At 42.3% G+C, this 19,657-nt stretch overlaps 1 protein-coding gene across 3 annotated transcripts in view; it reads right to left on the reverse strand.

Moving 5' to 3' along the window:
* Positions 1-19,657, reverse strand: part of CDKL1 (cyclin dependent kinase like 1) — a 69,101-nt gene that overhangs the window by 3,641 nt on the left and 45,803 nt on the right. For 2 of the 3 annotated variants that reach the window (XM_089906166.1, XM_022570615.3), the window contains 6 exons: positions 12,596-12,668; positions 10,103-10,193; positions 9,314-9,514; positions 6,368-6,450; positions 2,710-2,766; positions 1,405-1,560 (listed from right to left, as the gene is read on the reverse strand). In XM_089906166.1, the coding sequence (XP_089762292.1) occupies positions 1,405-1,560; positions 2,710-2,766; positions 6,368-6,450; positions 9,314-9,514; positions 10,103-10,193; positions 12,596-12,668 (661 nt within the window). Of the gene's footprint in view, positions 1-1,368; positions 1,561-2,709; positions 2,767-6,367; positions 6,451-9,313; positions 9,515-10,102; positions 10,194-12,595; positions 12,669-19,657 lie in introns of all 3 variants that reach the window. The other variant, XM_030763418.2, reaches the window with a different exon arrangement.

Raw genomic sequence — 19,657 nt, forward strand, 5'->3', positions numbered from 1 at the left:
AGTAGTTGTGGCGCACGGGCTCTAGAGCACAGGCTCAGTTGTTGCGCATGGGCTTAGTTGCTCTGCGGCATGTGGGATCTTCCCGGACCAGCGCTCTAACCCATGTCCCCTGCATTGGCAGGCAGATTCCTAACTGCTGTGCCACCAGGGAAGTCCCCCTTTTTTTTTTTTTTTTCGGTACGCGAGCCTCTCACTGTTGTGGCCTCTCCCGTTGCGGAGCACAGGCTCTGGACGCATAGGCTCAGCGGCCATGGCTCATGGGCCCAGCTGCTCCGCGGCATGTGGGATCTTCCCGGACCGGGGCACGAACCCGTGTCCCCTGCATCGGCAGGCGGACTCTCAACCACTGTGCCACCAGGGAAGCCCTAAGTCCCACTTTTTAAAGTTTTAATTCCAGTTTCTTTAAAAGAAGGGATGAGGTTTTCTAAAATCCCCTGTAATTCAAGTGTTCTAAGATTCTTGAACACAAAGAAACAGCAAGATAAGGGGTAACTCTGAGGGGAAAGTCTATTTCCAGTCTGTTTTGCATTCAAAGCATTCTTAATTTCATGACTCTGGTCTTTTAGGGCCCTGAGTTTCATGCTGTACCTGTTCATAATGGACTGTCCACCCTCTTCTCTCCTCCAAACCTCACAAACACCACCCAGGTGCCACTCAGCATACTGGGCAGAGGAGGCTGCAAAGGGAAAGACTAAGACAAGATAATCTATAGCTTAAGGGGTACCTGAGCAGATCCGGAAGCAACTAGGAGCAGCCAGCTCATCTTAACTGTGGTTCCAACTACAGTCCATCCTAAATTATTACGGCTTTTGGCTTATGACAAGACACTTAATGTAAGGCCATTCTGCCACTTTACACCAGTCACAATTCTCCGCAGGCTCCCAGTGTGCAGCTTGGATGCTGTGATCTGGTTAAATGCACTGTTCTGCTGCTCTCACCGAAAGCACTCCTCCCCACATTTACACTAGCCAACTCTGAGGATTAACGGATCAGGGAGGAAAACCTGGAAGGTCAATCAATACTGAAGGTAGACATGATGACAGAGAGCTAACCGGGATAAATTTGATTTCGTTTTCCAAAGCATAAGAAGCACGCTTCTTGTCCCTGGCTGGGATCTGTGCTCATGCACACCAAAAGCCCTGGCCCCTGGCTGGCAGCAGGGAGCTGCTGGGCAAGGTCACCTTTAGGTTTCTGGGAGAAGGGCCCTTAGCAGGCAGATGTCTTTGGTACCCTGGTTGGTAGATCTTGTGACCTGTGTGTCCTCATGCAGGGATAAAGGTGCTGGAGCTGCAAGCCACAATTGCCACCTCAAGTATAGATTCAGACTCTGCACCAGGTGGAAGGTATGAGCTCATTTGAAATTACAACCTTGGATGCTTCTGTAAAGCAGTGCCCCATCTTTACCCGCGGCAGGTGCTTTCGGCTCTGTCTTAGGGTCTTCCCTGTTGATTTCTCATGCTCTTTTGCCAAATCCCCTATTTCTCTGATGCTGTCAAAATATGGATGCCCCAACAGCTGCTCACATGTCAGTCTCTCGGCAGGGTTCATGTGGAGACAGCCCTGAAAGAACAGAAAATACCCTCTCCTTACTTCTTTAAAATTGCATTAACTTATTGAAGTCATTTTTTTCTTCTTTGAAAGATTAAACTCTTCAGTTGGGAACAAAAGGGGGGAAAACTTTCGTTCCTTCCACAATCATTCATGGGTAACCACATAATGAATTAATAAATAGTTTCTAGGAATAGTAACAAAAAAAATCATTTTCTCCACCTTGTTCTGTTCCTGAGGCATTTGGCACTCTGCCCTGAGGGAGTAGGATACGATTTTTGAGTTCACCTCAGTGTCTCACTAGAATAATCCACCTAACCCATTTGGTTCCTTGCCTGTACTTAGTAAAAACTAGTTTTTTATTTAAAAAATCACACATGGTAAAAATAAAATTTATACAGCATGTAGCAGAGTCTCTTCAGCACTCTAGTTCTTCCATTCTCCCTTCTAAAATCAGTTATTTTAAGTATATTCTTCCAGAAATAGTCCATGCATTACAAGTATCTATGTGTATGTAAGGAAGGAGAGGCATAATATACATCTCTTTATGTTACATCATTCTTAACTATTTGCTTTGCCAGTAAATAGGCCAGAGGGCTCATACTTGGATAGATTAAATCTCACAATTACATACCCCAAGGAACTGTCTCATTTTTTAAAATTATAAATGCATCAGTAAATGTTTTAAATACTTTTTGAAATGGGTGGGACATTGTCTGTAACTTGCAAACATTTTAATTGGTACCTCATTTTACATAAGGGCTATTATATTTCTGAAAATGTGTATATAAATCAAGTTTTAAAATCAAAACCTATTTCCAATATACTAGGGAGTTGGCTATTTAAAAGAATCCTATGGCTAAACATTTTTTTGAAGAAAAGGATCCTTTTGTAAAACAAACCACCCCAATCTTAAATTTCTATTTTGTGTTAATTTAGATTTCAAATACAGTTTAAGTTTATTTAAAGTGAAAAATACTTTCAGATGTTTTCACTGTTATGTGACCCATTTTTAAAAATGGAAAATATGTATACTTTTCAAAGGAGAAGAAGAATTCTAAAAGGAACACTTTTCAATCCATGGATTGACATACATCATTCAGATTCCCTAGTGATACAGCTGCCGTGTGCTTCTAGGTCTGTTGGAAGCCATGATTTTACCTTTAAGAGCCCCAGGGCAGGATAAGAGATGTTTGGAAATTTTAATTCAAGTGGTTCCTGTTAAAGAAAAGAAAACAGGGATTTTATTTACAGCATATATTCAAATATAAGGTTACCTCAGATTGAATTTCTTTTGAGTGAGAGAAGCATCTTCCTGGCACCTTCTTCGCCTCTTCCACTCTCTGCCCACCCCACCTCCCTGTGTCTGTTTCATAAGCTCCTTCTTTCCCCACCTCCAAATTGTTTTATAAGCTCCAAATTGCTTTTCCAAATTTTCTTCCTAACCATTAACCCCCTTCACTTCCTGAAGAACTGATGCAGGTAGCAAATTGTGAGGGAATACTAAGGAGAGAAAAAAAACCCAAAACACTCGTCAAGCAATTGTTATTTCCTTTTTTTCTGCCTCAACTTATATAACTTGCCTTGCCTTAGAATAATTTTTGGCATTTATAGAAAGGGGCTCTGATTATTGCATTCATTGACATTTACATAAAGGGAGCTACAAAATAGATTTTTTTCCCGACCCAGAAAATGTTTCTTGGTTTTCTGGAATAAACACTGTTCTCTCATCCCACAAGAGCCTGCTGTTTCCCTGATCATCCTACTGTTTAAAGAGTCTCCTGAGCAGACAATTCATCAATCTCCCTTTGGCCCTGTAAGGCTATTTTGCTCCAGTCACAGGCAGGAGACAATCAGGAATAATAAACACTATAAAGTAGAAGGAATGCCTATGTCAGGCAGACAGGCCAGTTAAAGAGATATACAGCTGATAAAGAGGCTAAAGAGGAGGGGAGCTGAGAAATTAAGAGCTAGCCAAGTGGAGTCAAATAAATGACCAGGTGTGTTGTGTGTTTAAAGATGGCAGTTCCCTGGTGCTGCCATCAAGATTAAGAGCACAGTGTTACTTGGGACAGGGGAACCAGCCAACAACAACCAATTCCTGAGTGTGCAGTTATTCATCACTAATAAGAGATAGGAAACTCCAAAACTGAGGCTCTTAAGACCAACAGGGAAAAAAAAAAATCCTAAAGTGGATTTGTATCAGCCTTTGAGAGCGGCCCTCTCCACCCCCATAGCTAAACTATTTCTCTTGCTATTTCTGTGTGTTGAATCTGAGCACCTCTGGGGATTGCCTTGACATTGCTGACATTGAGCCCTGCTGTCTCAGCAAGGACGCCTGGGACGAGGCCGGCTGGCTGGCTGTGATAGGATGGGCCCATCCCGCCTGCTTAGCCGGTTTCCCTGCCCCAGAAGCAAGCAGGCCTCTCTGGGGCAGGGTTGCTGACCCACAGAGGGACTGGGGCACAGATGTTCAACCAGCACAGCCCCCTCACTTCTTCTTCCTGTGTTTCTGTCAACAGGAAATCTCCTGCAGCACAACCTCTGGGAAACCATAGGAAGCCTTTTACACTGATGAAACTGATGAAACCTGGGTTGTTTCGGAGGCTTCCCCGGTTGAAAAGCGAACAGGAAATCGCTAAGGGATATTTAGTGTGAAACTGGGAACGTCCAGGTCACAAGGGAGCCGGCTGGGTCACCTCCCATATGCCAGGTGTCATTCCTGCTTCTGTGGCCCCGCAGGCTCCCAGCTGCCCCACTTTTTCTATTCCTAGCACTGCAGGAGCAGGGGTGGCGGGGAAGTGGGAGGTGGGAGACTTCACTGCAGGACAGGCCAAGAGGTTGGGAGAACAGACAGCTCCAGTGGAAGTGGATGGACCTTCCATCTGGAAACTGAGTAATGGAGAAGGGTTAGTTTCAGTTTGAAAGTACCTTCCTTAGGCAGTAGGAACTCAGGATCTCACAGACCTTAACTGTGTTCAGAAATGTTTTTGAGTATAATACAGGCTCATTAGAAGACTTTTGAAAATATTAAAAAACCATAAAGAAAGAAACTAATCATCCCACCACAAAGAGACATTCACTGTTAATATTTTGGTATATATCTTTGCAGCCGTTTATTTCACTAATGTAAAAATCTTTGCCTGATTTTCCAGAGGTTGTCATATTATTTTATATTTATACATGTAAATGTATGTTTTATTAAATATTTATACATGTAAATGTGTATATTTATTAAATATTTATTAATTTTATGTCAAATTATATATACTGTTTTGTAACTTTCTTTTTCATTTAGCAATATGTTGCGGACTTTTTTTTAGGTGATTACATATGAATCTATTTTTATTAGCTATGTGGTACTTCTATTGTAAGGACATACCATAACTTATTTAATTAATTCCCTACTGATGGAACACTAAAGGAAATGATTTCTATTAAAGAATGTCATGAGAAATGCAAATCGAAACTACAATGAGATATCATCTCACACCAGTCAGAATGGCCATCATCAAAAAATCTAGAAACAATAAATGCTGGAGAGGGTGTGGAGAAAAGGGAACCCTCTTGCACTGTTGGTGGGAATGTAAACTGATAGAGCCACTATGGAGAACGGTATGAAGGTTCCTTAAAAAACTAAAAATAGAATTACCCTATGACACAGCAATCCCACTTCTGGGCATATACCCTGAGATAACACAATTCAAAACGACACATGCACCCCAGTGTTCATTGCAGCTCAATTTACAATAGCCAGGTCACTGAAGCAACCTAAATGTCCATCAACAGATGACAGGATAAAGAAGATGTGGTATATATATATGATGGAATGTTATTCAGCCATAAAAAGGAATGAAACTGGGTCATTTGTAGAGATGTGGATGGACCTAGACACTGTCATACAGAGTGAAGTAAGTCAGAAAGAGAAAAACAAATATCGTATATTAACGCATATATGTGGAATCTAGAAAAAGGGTACAGGTGAACCAATTTGCAAGGTAGAAACAGAGACAGAGATGTAGAGAACAAACGTATGGACACCAAGGGGGAAGAGGGGTGGTGGTGGGATGAACTGGGAGACTGGGATTGACACATATACACTAATATGTATAAAATGAGAACCTGCTGTATAGCACAGGGCACTCCACTTTGCTGTGCTAACACAACACTGTAAACCAACTATACCCCAATTAAAAAGAAGAATGTCATATCTTTATGCTTTTGTCTAATAGTTTCATTGGAATAAATTCTTGAAAGTGGGTTAGGATATGCACGTTTTAAATTTTCTTCAATTTTTGAAAACTAAGTGTTTTCCACACATTGGCCATAGGGGACAGGTATGAGAGTAAGGCTGGCCAAGAAGTTCATCACCGTGTTCCCCCAGTCTGGGAGTGAAAGCACAGTAGAGTAGGGGGTTTGGACAACGCTGGATTTTCCCTGGATGAGTCATTGTCTAAAAGTTAATTGGCTCTGAGCTTCATAGCTTCCACTGCTGAAAATGATGAAGGACAGGTGAGGCTGGGGCAGGTAGCTCTGCATTCCTGTCCAACATGCTGGCAAAGCTCGGCTATCAGCAATCTGTAACTTAGCACTGAAGGCCATGATCTTGCTAGCCAATTTGCCCCAGTTTTCTTTTTTACTCTTAGACTGATCTTCCGTTGCCAAGTGGACCATGGGGCTCAGGCTGGTGCATAACTACCAAAACCTAGTTAGCCTGCAACTCCTCATGTATATTCATCGAGTGAGAATGATCCCCCCTTAAACACCCTGGTAACCTTAGCTCTGACATGCAGAGCTCTTTCCAAAGTGGGTCACTCACCATATATTCAGGGTCTGGAATTTTTACCCCACTGAAGTACTGATTTGTGCTAAATACTTGATGGTGCCTAGGAATGAGGTCTCCTTTGGACAAGAAGAAAGAGAAAGGTAAAATTAGATAGGTTGTATATATTACAAAATACTGAGTATAGCTCCCTGAAATTAACATATTATAAAACAACTATACATCAATAAAAATTAAAAAAAACAAACCCAAAAAACCCACAAAAAAGAAATAAATAGAAAATAAAGTCTTTTTCATCCTCTCAAAGAAAATTAGATCACTTAGCAAGCACTGCTCTACGGTTTCCTTCCACTGGTGCTGTGTTGGTCAGTGCCTATACCTACAAAGGCTGCAATTTGCTTCTCCAATCAGAGGGAGAGGCACTGAGGGAACTTTCAACAAACTGTGCCGAGACCCACAGTGGGTGGAGTACTGTGTTAGGCACAGAGGAGGCATGAACGGAAACTAAAGGCTGCAACGTTCTTGCCCCTCAAAGGCTCACAAAATGTTTGAGGAGTCCAAACCAAACAACTCAGAAGCGTGTGTGTGCACACACACATACACACACTAACAAATAATGGCTTTTTTTAAATAGCAAATGTATGCTGGAGAGGGTGTGGAGAAAAGGGAACCCTCTTGCACTGTTGGTGGGAATGCAAATTGATACAGCCACTATGGAGAACAGTATGGAGGCTCCTTAAAAAACTAAAGCTAGAACTACCATACAACCCAGCAATCCCACTACTGGGCGTATACCCTGAGAAAACCATAATTCAAAAAGATACATGCACCCCAATGTGCACTGCAGCACTATTTACGATAGCCAGGTCACGGAAGCAACCTAAACGCCCATCAACAGGCGAACGGATAAAGAAGATGTGGTACATGTACACAATGGAATATTATTCAGCCATAAAAAGGAAGGAAATTGGGTCATTTGTATAGACATGGATGGACCTAGAGACTGTAATACAGAGTGAAAGAAAGAGAAAAACAAATATCGTATATTAATGCATATTTGTGGAATCTAGAAAAATGGTGCAGATGAACCATTTGCAGAGCAGAAATAGAGACACAGATGTAACAAACGTATGGACACCAAGGGGAGGAAGCGGCGGGGGGTGGTGGTGGTGGTGGTGGGATGAATTGGGAGATTGGGATTGACATGTATACACCAATATGTATAAAACAGATAAGTAATAAGAACCTGCTGCATAAAAATTAAATTAATTAAATTAAATTTAAAAAAATAGCAAAAGTGCAACAACCACAAATCAAAATCGTGTTCACTGAATGCTGATGGGTCGAGATAAAAGTGTATTGGCCTAGCGCTTAGAACAGGGCCTGACACGTAGCAAGCACTCAATAAATATCTGAGAAAGGAAGGGTTAAGGGTTAGGAAAGGAGCAGAGAAAGGGAAGGAGGGAGGGAGGAAACAAAGCATGAAAGATCTAGCTAGAAGGAATATGTTTCCAAATTGGAACCACCTTTACTTGTTTTACCAAATAGCAATCACTTGGAAATCCCACTTTATGTACTGTCTAGAAGCACTAAAGATGTGAAGTAATAAAACAAAAGGAGCATTTCTATATTCTGGGGGATTATGTGAGGCTCACCTGCCCACATTTCAGCCAAATAAGCTAAAATCGCCCTCATGTAAAATTCCAGGGATATGACATCTGAAGAGGAATTTTGTTCAGAGAACAGATGGAGATGCTCAGAAGGGCACCCCTGGCACACCCAGGCCCACTTCCCAGAGCAGAGTGAACAGTGAAAGCCTGCCAGCCAGGGCCCCGGAAACGCTGCTATTGGACTGGGCTGGAGTTCCAACCTCAGGGTATCAAGTTGGCTAAATTTACCAGTTTGTCTCGGAACTTTACCTTTCACTCAAATCCAAAAACTGCTGTCCTTGCCCATTTTGGACGAGCAGACAAAATATGCTCTCTAATGCCTTGTCCCAGGTCTCAGTGAGCTTCCTCATGAGCACACTGTCTGTACCTTAATAACCTTCTTCCACCAGAGAGCTGGGGGGTAGGACATGGACATAGTGCCCTAAAATCACTGGGAAAACACAGTGCCCCTGGCAGGGCTCCAAGGTGACTTACAAGTCACTCAACAAAAGCTACCAGCAAATATTTACTGCCTACTGTGTGCAGATGTTGGTGGAGGATAAATAGAAATAAAAGACAGGATCTCAGCCTCAGGCAGCTTACAGCACCTTTGGAATGATGCAAGCACAAGACACAAGTACAAGACAAGACATGGCAACAGCAGACGCTACATGAGTTTCAAGGAAAAAAAGTTTGCTTCAAACTGGGAGTCATAGCTCAACTCCCTGACTTCTGAAGGGATCAATGACTGCTCACAGATCTGTTCATCTGTCCCTTCCTTCCCTCTCTTCTCCTCCCCCCTATTCCCCAAGAGTAGAAACAAAGGAAAGGACTTTGGGGGTGGGAAAGTAAAACAAGAAGGGTGACATAAGAAGAACCAGGCTTTCTTCCCGACACTTAGAAGGTTGAGCATCTTCTAAATAGCATCTGAATAATCCGAACTAGCCTGACAGGCTGGAGTCGAGGACATCCAGAGAATGAATTACCACATCATAATAAATGAAGCGAAACACAACAGCATTCTGTAGACTGCTAGGCCCTTATAGAAATGTATGTTTTTATTGTTGCTATCATCATTATTCGGAGTTTAACTTGATCCAAACTATGTTGAAGAGAGAATCTTGTGTCTTTTTGGACAATTAGAACATACTCAAAATTGTTGATTCTTTTTCTTAAAACAAACCCAGACACCTTTAATGGAGCCATTTCATTGAGACTTTCCCTCTTTGTGACTGTAAAGGGCATTAGATTAGACTAGGAACTTGGCTCTGCCCAGCACTGACACGGGTAAAACTATCCAGTTTCCAAAAGGCGGGACAGAAACACCACTTACCCAAGGTTTTCCTAATCAGATAGAGCTGATCCACATCTGATTTCCCGGGCCACAGAGGCACTCCTGACAGCAGCTCAGCAAAGACACAGCCAATTGCCCAAACGTCTACTGGGGGGCCGTACTGCATGTCCCCCACCAACAGCTCTGGGGAGCGGTACCACCTGGTGGCCACATAGTCTGTGTAGTAGTCACTTGGTCCAGCTGGCCAGTGATGGGACATGGAAAACAGAGAGAGCAGTGCAAGCGAGGAATCAAAACCAGGAGGGGGAAGACCTGAGAAATCAAGCTTGTGTTCCATCTGTGGTTTTCCTAAATCAGTGGTTCACAATACTGGGTGCACATTAAAATCACTTGGAATACAGTATTTTAAAAATTACTGATGTTTGGGTACCCCCCCCAGTCCAATTAAACCAGAATCCCTGGAGGGGTATCAGTATAGTTTTTATAGTTAGAGTTTATAGTTTCCCAGATGATTCTAATCTACAGCCGAGGTTGAAAACCACTCTTCTAAAACAGTAGTTCTAAAATGTACTATTTTAGCAAAACATGGTAGAAACCAGGAGGGTAACATACTTTTTAATAAGCACTTTACTGTGGTAAAATTGACAGATAGCATACATTTTAAACCAGTGTATATCGACATGTTTTCAATTAATTGCAGACGTGTAATTTATAGCAAGCTTATGCCCTAAATATACAGGAACCAGCTTTCTATAGCATTTAGATTCTTTATCATGTTAAAAATCTTTCCAGCTTTGACACTTAACTAAAGAAAACTTCAATACTCACTTAAAAGCCGAGCGAATCCAAAGTCGCAAAGCTTAATCACAGAATGTTTTGTGACGAGGATGTTTTCTGGCTTTACGTCTCTGTGTATGCACTAATCACAAACACCAAACCAAAGCAGATTAGAAAGGAGCAACTACAATACATGGACTAAATAAAACATATGAATATTTAGCAAATATTTGAGAAATCGTTTGAACCTCTCACTGGCCTTTTGGAAAACAGACTACAGAACAGCAGCCTAGTACCATAAACCTAGTACCATGCCCATCACAGCCTGAGTCAGCCCAAATTCCTGAAGGGCCCCTAAAGACCAACAAGTGTGAAAGGAAAAATGAAAGTAGGGTAGCCAGATAAAAAACAAATAATCTTTTAGTATAAGTATGCCCCACGCAATGTTTGGGACATATTTATACTAAAGGGTTATGAATGTTCACCTGAAATTCACATTTAACTGGGTGTCCTGTATTTCATCTGGCTACCTTAGGTGACAGGGAAAATGTTAAAAGGCTCTGGGTGAGGCCTGCAGCATGGCTGCAGGAGCTGCAAGTTGGTGCCTAAGCAGAATTCACAATCCAGTTGTTTAACTGAGAACAGAACACATTCCGCCTGGTAAACAGGACAAGCCCTGGGCCTACTGAGATAAGCTGGGAAAGAGAAGGGCGGGAAGCAGCAGCTTGCCAAGAGACCTCCCTTCCAGCTCTGACATTCGTCCCCACTAGATAAATAAGAGCAGGCAGTGCTCACCCTCTGGGGAGTCGCTAGATGTCAGCTCCATCTCACACACATCCAGCCTTCTTTCTGTGCCTCCACCCCACGGGATGTAGTCCCCATGCCAGAGTTTAGACACAAATCACCTTTGGTTTCCAGACTACAGCTGACATTGCTTAACAGGGTGATGCTGGAAGAATGTTTAAGAATCTTCACATGATTTTCTTATTAAATAACAATTTTTTGGCAAGGAACAAATCAACAACCTAATTAAAATTACATAAAAACAACCGTGGGGTCATAGTACTGTTCAGGTTCCTAATAACCTTCCCTTCTTCCAAGTGTTTTCCTCTCTAGAGGAGAATGTTGGAGACTTCTGCAATCTGAGAGGCCCTCTCTGGCTTGCGGCTGATACCCTGGGATGTTCTTGACTCTCCAGAATCTGGAGAGATGACACAGTTTCCTCTTGGGCCTGGCCTAGTTCTCACTCCAAAGGATCTTCGGGGTGAGACCTCAGTGTGTTTCCCCATGGGTATTTATTATTCTGGAAAAACTGGGGGGAAATAACTGAATTATTTTATTACAATCTATCTGATTCTCAGCAAATAATGGCCCTGAGATCTCCACTTTTTTTTTACCACTGGCTTCAAATATTACCATAAATGAGTGCACCCCTGAATATCATGATGACAGATGGTCAGAAGTACTTGTAAGCAAGAATGTGCTCCTATTCTGCTCTGGGAATTCTTTACAAGTTTCTACAACCCTCCCCCCATGCACACGTGGCCAAACAGCTTCAGGGGCTCTCCAGGGAACTGTGGTATGCGTTATATTTGTTCTTAGTGTCTCCGCTTTTCCCCACCAGGGCCTTTCTGCAGTCTCTCTTGCTCCCCCATCCTAAAACCTGCTCTCAGGAAACTGCTAGCCCTCACTCGCAGTACCTATAAGGTGTCCATGCTCCCTGCTATGCATGCATTTGGACAAGGACTGTAGCCGTGAGCTAGGTGGAGGAACAGCCGGGAGAAGTGCCGCCTACTCTCGTATTTCCTTCTCTGGGAAGGCAGCTTCAGGGAAAAAAAAAACCATTTAGAACAGCGTGAGGAAGGGGATTCAGCCCCACCAGTGAAATTGGACCCTGGCTGTTGTCAGGATGACATATTGCGGTAAATTGCCCTTGTGGCCAAAATGAAGCTCTGATGTTGGAGTCTGGCTTCTGTGCACAGGGACTGGGCCATGTTGTATTGGAAGGAACAGCAGGGTTCCCAGCATCTGTGAAGTCACACCACCTGGGCAGCGGTCCACTGTGCTTCCCGCCAGCCTCGCTGTGGCTGGGAGTGCTAGAGGTTTCCACTGGCTGCTTTGTTGCAGACTTGGCACCTCTATCTCACCAATGCAGACACTAGTACGTGTGCATGGCACTTGAGACTCCACGTACTGCACTCAACAAGCATAAGCCACCTGGGGTTCCCCTCCCCAATTTCAGAGTATTTTGAGGGTTCCAGACCAACACGGACTCCAAGTGAATGGGATTCTACCTTAAATCTGAGCAGTTCCTAAGCAACGTAAAAATAACTACTTTCTTAAAATCATAAAAATGCATCTTTAAAACCTGAACAAGAAGGACTAGCTAGGTTGGCATTTTTAGCGTCTACTTACCCCAGCCAGGCTTACAAAGATTTGGGTAAAAAATTCTATCCACAAAAGTATGATATAAACTTCGTACAAAGGCTCCATCTCAGCTTAAGGGCAGCCTTCTGGTTTTTAGAGGGAGATCATGAGACTTACATTGTGTTTATGGCAAAAATTTACGGCTTGCAATGTCTGCCAAGTTATGTTCTTCACAAGATGTTCTGGTACCCTATTGAAAAAAAAAAAAAGCAACACAGACACATTCTTTAGTGTTGCCATGGAATTCAGCTCAAAAAAAGAAAAAAGCAAACCAAGACAGGCTTAAGTAGTGGAAAATCCTAGGTCACACATACAGTCATCTAACTCATGCGACAGGCATTCCAGGGGTCCAAAGTGTAGAGAACACATGATCAGAACACTGCTGAATTCCAGGGACAGCAAGGTAACAACAATGTAACATCTACGTCTATAGGGAGGGACCAGGAAGACCCAAAGGGATTTCAACGGGTACTTAAGACCACCTACCTCGAACATCTGTGGCACCACTGGGAACCTGCCTGGTAACTTGAGCTCTGTCTCAAGTTACCAGGCAGGTAACAAAAAAGGAGCTTTTTGTTGATGGCAAGTTATTAGTAAATATCAAGCATGAAAGATGCTGTTTATTTTTTCAAGTTGCCCCAACTGATGGCCTTGAAGCCTAACTCATCTTCCACAGGTGGGCACATGGTTTCTTCAGATCCCCTAGGCAGCACTTTTTTTTTAATTTTTAAATTTTTTATTTATTTATGCTTGCATTGGGTCTTCGTTGCTGCACGCGGACTCCCCTCTAGGCTTCACGGCATGTGGGATCTTCCCGGACCAGGGATTGAACCCGTGACCCCTGCATTGGCAGGTGGACTCCCAACCACTGTGCCACCAGGGAAGCCCCAGCACTTTTTTTTTTAAGGTAATGAAGATTTTACTGATGGTAAGGAAGAGATTTACATTGCACACCAGGCAACAGAAGGTCATAATAAGTAGACGCCCACATAGGCATCTTGGTTCTTTCCTCACACCATTCCTCTCTGGTAGCTGGCTGCATCCTGTTCACATCTCCCTGCCCTGTCCTCTATTACAGCATCTAAACCTCATGCCACTGCTCCCAGCACTTCCTCCCTGACTCTAAGCTTACATAACCAGGGCAAACAGTGGCCCCAGTAGGTCCTTTGTGTGAATCAGAAAACGGTACCTGCTCCGAGAGCATTTTTTAAAAAAAATATTAGGCAATGAGCAAAACGAACTACAGAGAGAGTACATTTATTTTCAAAGACCCCCGCCCACCAGTTAGACTTAACTGTTTTTACAAATCAAACATTAAACAATGTTGTGATCCTCAGCCAGAACTAATATGTACACCAGGGAGGAAGCTCTGGAGTACTTGTGTCAAGGTGACCCAAAAAAGTCACTTCCAGCCTCCGGGAGGGGCTATGAGACCACTGTTGTCACAGGCCAGATGTTCAGGAAATCCTTTCAAGCAGATAAGGGGAAGCTGGAACAGTGGGACAATGTGGAGGAAATGAAGAGGCCACTTCCATAAAGAAGAGCTGGGACATTCCTGGGCTGAAGTAGCTTTTCTCCAAACTCCCTTCCTTATTCTAGCGACATAAAGGTACAAATGCCAGAAAATCTCACCTGTCTAGAAAGAAGGCCTAGAAAGATACAACTAAGAAGAGGACATTTCAGGGGACGTGCTTTCCCCCAGCCTCAATTTTTTACCCAGAAAAAAATAGAATATATGTTGATTATGTAATGAATTAAGTATTAATATAAGGTTATTCAGTACCAGGCAATTTTAGTCTCTAAGAACATTTCCCAAAAGAAATTACGGGGCTTCCCTGGTGGCGCAGTGGTTGAGAGTCCACCTGCTGATGCGGGGGACACGGGTTCGCGCCCCGGTCCGGGAGGATCCCACATGCCGCGGAGCGGCTGGGCCCGTGAGCCATGGCCGCTGAGCCTGCACACCCGGAGCCTGTGCTCCGCGGCGGGAGGGGCCACAGCAGTGAGAGGCCCGCGTGGCGCGGAAAAAAAAAAAAGAAATTACGCAAAAAGAGCATTTAAAAGTAAATTATAATAGCGTATCATTAGCGCTCCTCTAACACTAAGCACCTTGTTACACAGTTTTCAAACGTAAAAATTCTGTTCAAGCTACCTAGTGTCGTCTTGGGTCAGCTACTCACTCCACTTTTTTTTTTTATATATATTTTATTATTTATTTAGGCTGAGCCGGTCTCAGCTTCAGCAAACGGGATCCTCGCTGGGCATGCATGATCTTTCAGTTGCAGCATGCAGACTTCTTAGTTGCGGCATGCAGACTCTTAGTTGCGCACGCATGAGGGATCTAGTTCCCCGACCAGGGATCAAACCCGGACCTACTGTATCGGGAGCACGGAGTCCCACTCACTGGACCACCAGGGAAGTCCCTCACTTCCCTTCTTGATTACTCTGTTTCTGCTCTGGAGTGCCAGGGCCTCAGATTCTATCTCTAAGACCCCTTTTAGCTGAGGATGATAGGAGCCAGGTTTTTCACTGTTGGTGGAGGGAGTTACAGATATGGAAAGGAAGAAAAATAGAATCTATTCTGTGGCGCCTCACTGGGACTGGATACTCACATATGTACAGAGGGCGCTGTGCTGAAAAGGGTGCTATCTTATACACATGCTCCAGAAAGCTTTTCTGCTTAGGGCAACATCTGACGGAGTGGTTAAGGTGATGAGAAGCGGCCCAATTTGGACTATATTTTAAAAATAGAGTCTTCAGGATTTTCTGAGAGATTGGATGTGAGATTCAGAGAGAAATCAAGGAATGACACCAAGTAATTAGCCTAAGTTGCTGGTTTATGGTGGGGCCCTTTACTGTGGAGAATGCTTGGGGAGAAGCCGGGCAGGGGAAGGGAGGGTGGATGGGTGAGATGCTTCTCAGCCATGCAAGGGAAGACTCTGGGAAAGGAGTTCTGAATTCAGAAGGAAGGTCCAGAGGGATAAATTTGGGAAGCATAAGCATAATGATGGGATTTACAGGCCTAGGAGTGGATGAAGCCACCTAAGGAATGAATCCAGAAAAAAGAAGAGAAGGTCAAGCCCTGAGGCCCTGCAACATGTAGAGTTCAGAAAGAGGAGGGGGACCCAGCAAGAGACTAGGGTTGAACACCAAGTGAACTAAGATGACAGTCAAGAGAACACAGTGTCACTGAAGCCAACTGATAAAAGTGCTTCAAAGGACTTCTGGGTTAAGATGGTGGATTAAACACACCCATCTATTTCACTCTCTCCTAAAACCTAACTAGAACGACACTGAAGCTCAATCTAAATATAATAAGACATCATCTCGCCCTCAGGCAGCTTATAGTATCTTTGGGAAAATAAAAGTACAAGACAAGACATGGTGACAGCAGGTGAGAGCTACAGCTGTCCCTCTGGAGCCCACTGAGCTGTGGTCCAACTTGACAGAGGTACTCCCTCCAGGGAGGGTGAAATGGAATCCATCTTCCACTCGTGGGAAGAGGTGCAGGAGAAGTGCACTCCTGGGTCCTCCACCAGTGTGACCTCACAGCACTCCTCCTGCCTGCTTTGGGGACTTTGTTTCACCCCCAGGAACATAAAAGCTTCCCAAGTGTTTGGCTCCAAGGAGTGACGGGGTATCATTAGAAATATCTGTGGTCTAGATTTCTGTGTGACTGTATCATCATTTTAGCCAATTGGAGACAGAGATCCTTGGCCACGCTAAGTAAGCAAACCCAGAAAGAGGAAGACCGGAGATCCAGGAAGTGGTGAATCAAACTATAGAGAAATTCCAAGAGGGGATTCAAAGGATGACAGCGAAGGGAAGTCCCAGGAGGACAGCTGGTCAGCGGGCTTGGAGAACAGCAAGCCAAACAGATGGAGAATGGGGGTCTAAAGGCAGGATATCACCAAGGGGGCAAAAAAGTGAACTAATGGATTACCTGATGTGATTATCCTGTGGAAAAGTATGCTGAGAGACTATTAAAAAGAGTGGGAAAAGTTAGCAATAGAATACTAAGCAAATTTAAAAAGCAAGGCAAACATAATTTGCAGAAAAAATACAAAAAGAAACCCTAGTATGGTAAAATGCGCAGCTATAAGTAATATTTACATAGGCATAATAATGGGAACAGTGAATGCTGAATTAATAAAATTTTAATGTAACTATTTGGGGGGAGAAGGGGAAGCAGAGGAAATAATGGTGTAAGAGAGCTAAATCCTCATCTATCAGAATAGTCTGTAGATAATGTCTAAAAATGTCTAAAAATTAATACATCAAGAAATAGTAGAACATCACTATTTTTATTCCATTACATTGCTAGGTTTAATTTGCTAAGGTTTTTTACACCTAAGTTCACAAGGGATATTCACCTGTCATTTTCTTTCCTTGAAATGTCCTCATCTAGTTTTGGTATCAGGTTATAGTGGTCTCTCAATGTGATTTGGAAAGTACTTCTTCCTTCTATATTTTCTGAAAGAGTTTGTGTAGGATTGCTATTATTTCTACCTTGTATGTTTGAAGGAATTCATTCATCAAATATTTCAATAATAGAAACCAAAGTAGCATGACCATAAGGAAAAAATATATATAAATCCACAACATTGGTGATAAGGTGAATTGGTTCAGTTTGACAAACCCTATGAGCCGATAATCCCATTTTGAGAACTTCTAAAGAAAAAGTGCAAAAGAGGAAAAATCTTTTTGTAGGAAGATTTTGAGAGTAGAATCATTTATCAGACAAGACACTGAAAATGGCCTCAATATTCCACAATGGAGGAAGTTAGATGGTAATGTAACTAGATGTAATATCTTACAGTTAATAATAGATCTAAAAATTATACTGCAACATATTTAGAAACGCACATGAGGGGTTTCCCTGGCGGTCCAGTGGTTAAGACTCTGTGCTTCCACTGCAGGGGGCGCAGGCTAGATCCTGGGTTTGGGAACTAAGATCCCACATGCCTGCCGAGAGGAGAGGCGGGCAGGAGGGTGGGGCGTGGCGGAGAGAAATGCATATGAGAAAATATTAAGTGAAGAACAGAATTGGGGGGAAAAGTCATTTCATCACAGCAACACGGAGAATGTGCTGCTTCGTCTGGTAGGGCAGCCAGCAGCCTGGCTCCTTTTACAATGGTCTTCAGGTTTTCATATACAGACACTTAGTTTTGTCAGCACACCAAGACAGCATCCATTTCAAAGGGGCAGGCGAACATTACACAAATTTACTAGCCTGATATATAAAGCCAGAATGCTAATTTATTCATCCATCTTTAAATTCTGAGTGCCAGCTTATGCTCTCGTTGTAGGCAATTCCACAGAGAAACTCAAGTTCTAATGAGAATGGTGTTTGGTGAGCAAAGAGTTGGAATGAGAGAAAGTACACAGTTTGACTGGTTATTGCCTTTATGCTGAGACAGTTTAGTTGCACCCATCTCCAAATTAGGAAGCTGTCGTCCTTAGATAAAATGTGTGTGATCAGTCACATCTAACCAGCCCGGCAGCCTCCTATCCCTTTAAGGATGCTTTGCATATCTCTGCCCTGATGCATAATGTGTTGGTTTCACAAAATAACTCCCAGAAAGCAAACTTCTGTCTCTCCTTCCAAGTTTTGGAACGGATGGACTATGACCCTAATGTCCTGATAACAAAATTGAAATGAACAGGGAGAAACCTAAACAACTGCTGTGTGAAAGTGAACAGATTAAACTGCATTTTAAACACGTCTTCAGAAATAAGAGAGACGAGAGAGATGACAAAGAAAGACCATGGATCTCTTCCCAGGTTCTCAATACAGTAACGGTCCTTTCCACCACTGCTCCTCTAATATTTGTCACATTACAAGAAGTCAAACAATCAACATCCATTCAAGCTTCATTTCTACACAAGGTTACAACAAAGATGGGGACAAAAGGGCTGGCCAAGCTCCTATAGAAATAATATGTTCTTTGAAATTTATCTTATAGAAATATTTATGTTTACTGTAGCCTTATTATTAGAGAAAAACTAGAAACAATCTAAATATTTATCAATGGGGGGGTTGAATAAAGAAACCATGGTATATTTGCACCATGGAATTCGATACCATTTTAAAAATATAAAAGTAGAGATGTATGTATGAATAGGGAGACAGCTCCCAAACACACTTACAAAATGAACAGTATGTAGAGTTCAATCTCTTTAAATATATATACGCATAGAAAAATAATTAGAAAACCATTTCTCAAACTTTATTTCTATATGTTTCTGTGTTGCTTGACATTTTTACAACAAACAATGCATCACTTTAAAAAAGAGGTTTTTAGAGTTTTAGAAAAGTCCTGGAATTCCATTGTCAGAAACTGAAAACTTATAGTAATGCCTTTTACCCACCAGATGTTCTTTGAATAAACTATATGAGAGTCAGAGGAGGATCTGGTGGTAATGGAATCTGCACAGGAAAAAAATGGGTGAAGTGTCCCGCTGCACTTACACAGGAGCAGAAAAATGAGGAGAGAACACCTAAACCGGTTGTTTACGAAACTTTGACAGAGGAGAGACCAATAGTTAATAGAATAATAAGTACAAGGCCCATTCAGTCCCACAGAAGATAAGGAATATGCTTGTTTGAGAGCAAATATAAGCAACACGAACACAGCACTGGGAACTATAATGGACACGTATTTATGCCATTATAACAGGATATATTCTGGCATAAACTTGCTTGTTAGTAGCAGCATGAATGTGAATCTTCTCCAAAAGCCTTCCAAAGGAGTTCAAGAAGTTACCAACATCTTACAAGGAGATAAATTAGTATCCGTTTCAGATTCAAAGTAGAGATAAGTCTTTGAGTCTGATTTAGCAGGAATTATTTTTAATAATTAAAACATTGCCAAAGTAATAAATGGAACATGGAGAAAATATAAAAAAACAACATGGAAAATATCTATACAATCATCACTCAGAGATAATCTCTATTAAAACGTGTATATTAATTACTTTTCTTTGTTTTCTACCTATATATAAATTCTATGAAAGTGAAATACGTTTTTTTATTATAGCATTTTTTCTTCATTTTGCAACCACTCATGAACATTTCTCTATGTCAATGTTTGTTTTATCTTATAAGCATGATTCTTAGCAGCTCCACTGTATCCCATTGTGAAGACATACTATAATTTACTTAACCAATCCTCCATCATG

This window comes from Delphinapterus leucas, chromosome 2, assembly GCF_059928025.1.
Source record: "Delphinapterus leucas isolate spDelLeu-1000000601 "Yukka" chromosome 2, BTC_Dleu_Yukka2, whole genome shotgun sequence".
Lineage (NCBI taxonomy): Eukaryota > Metazoa > Chordata > Mammalia > Artiodactyla > Monodontidae > Delphinapterus > Delphinapterus leucas.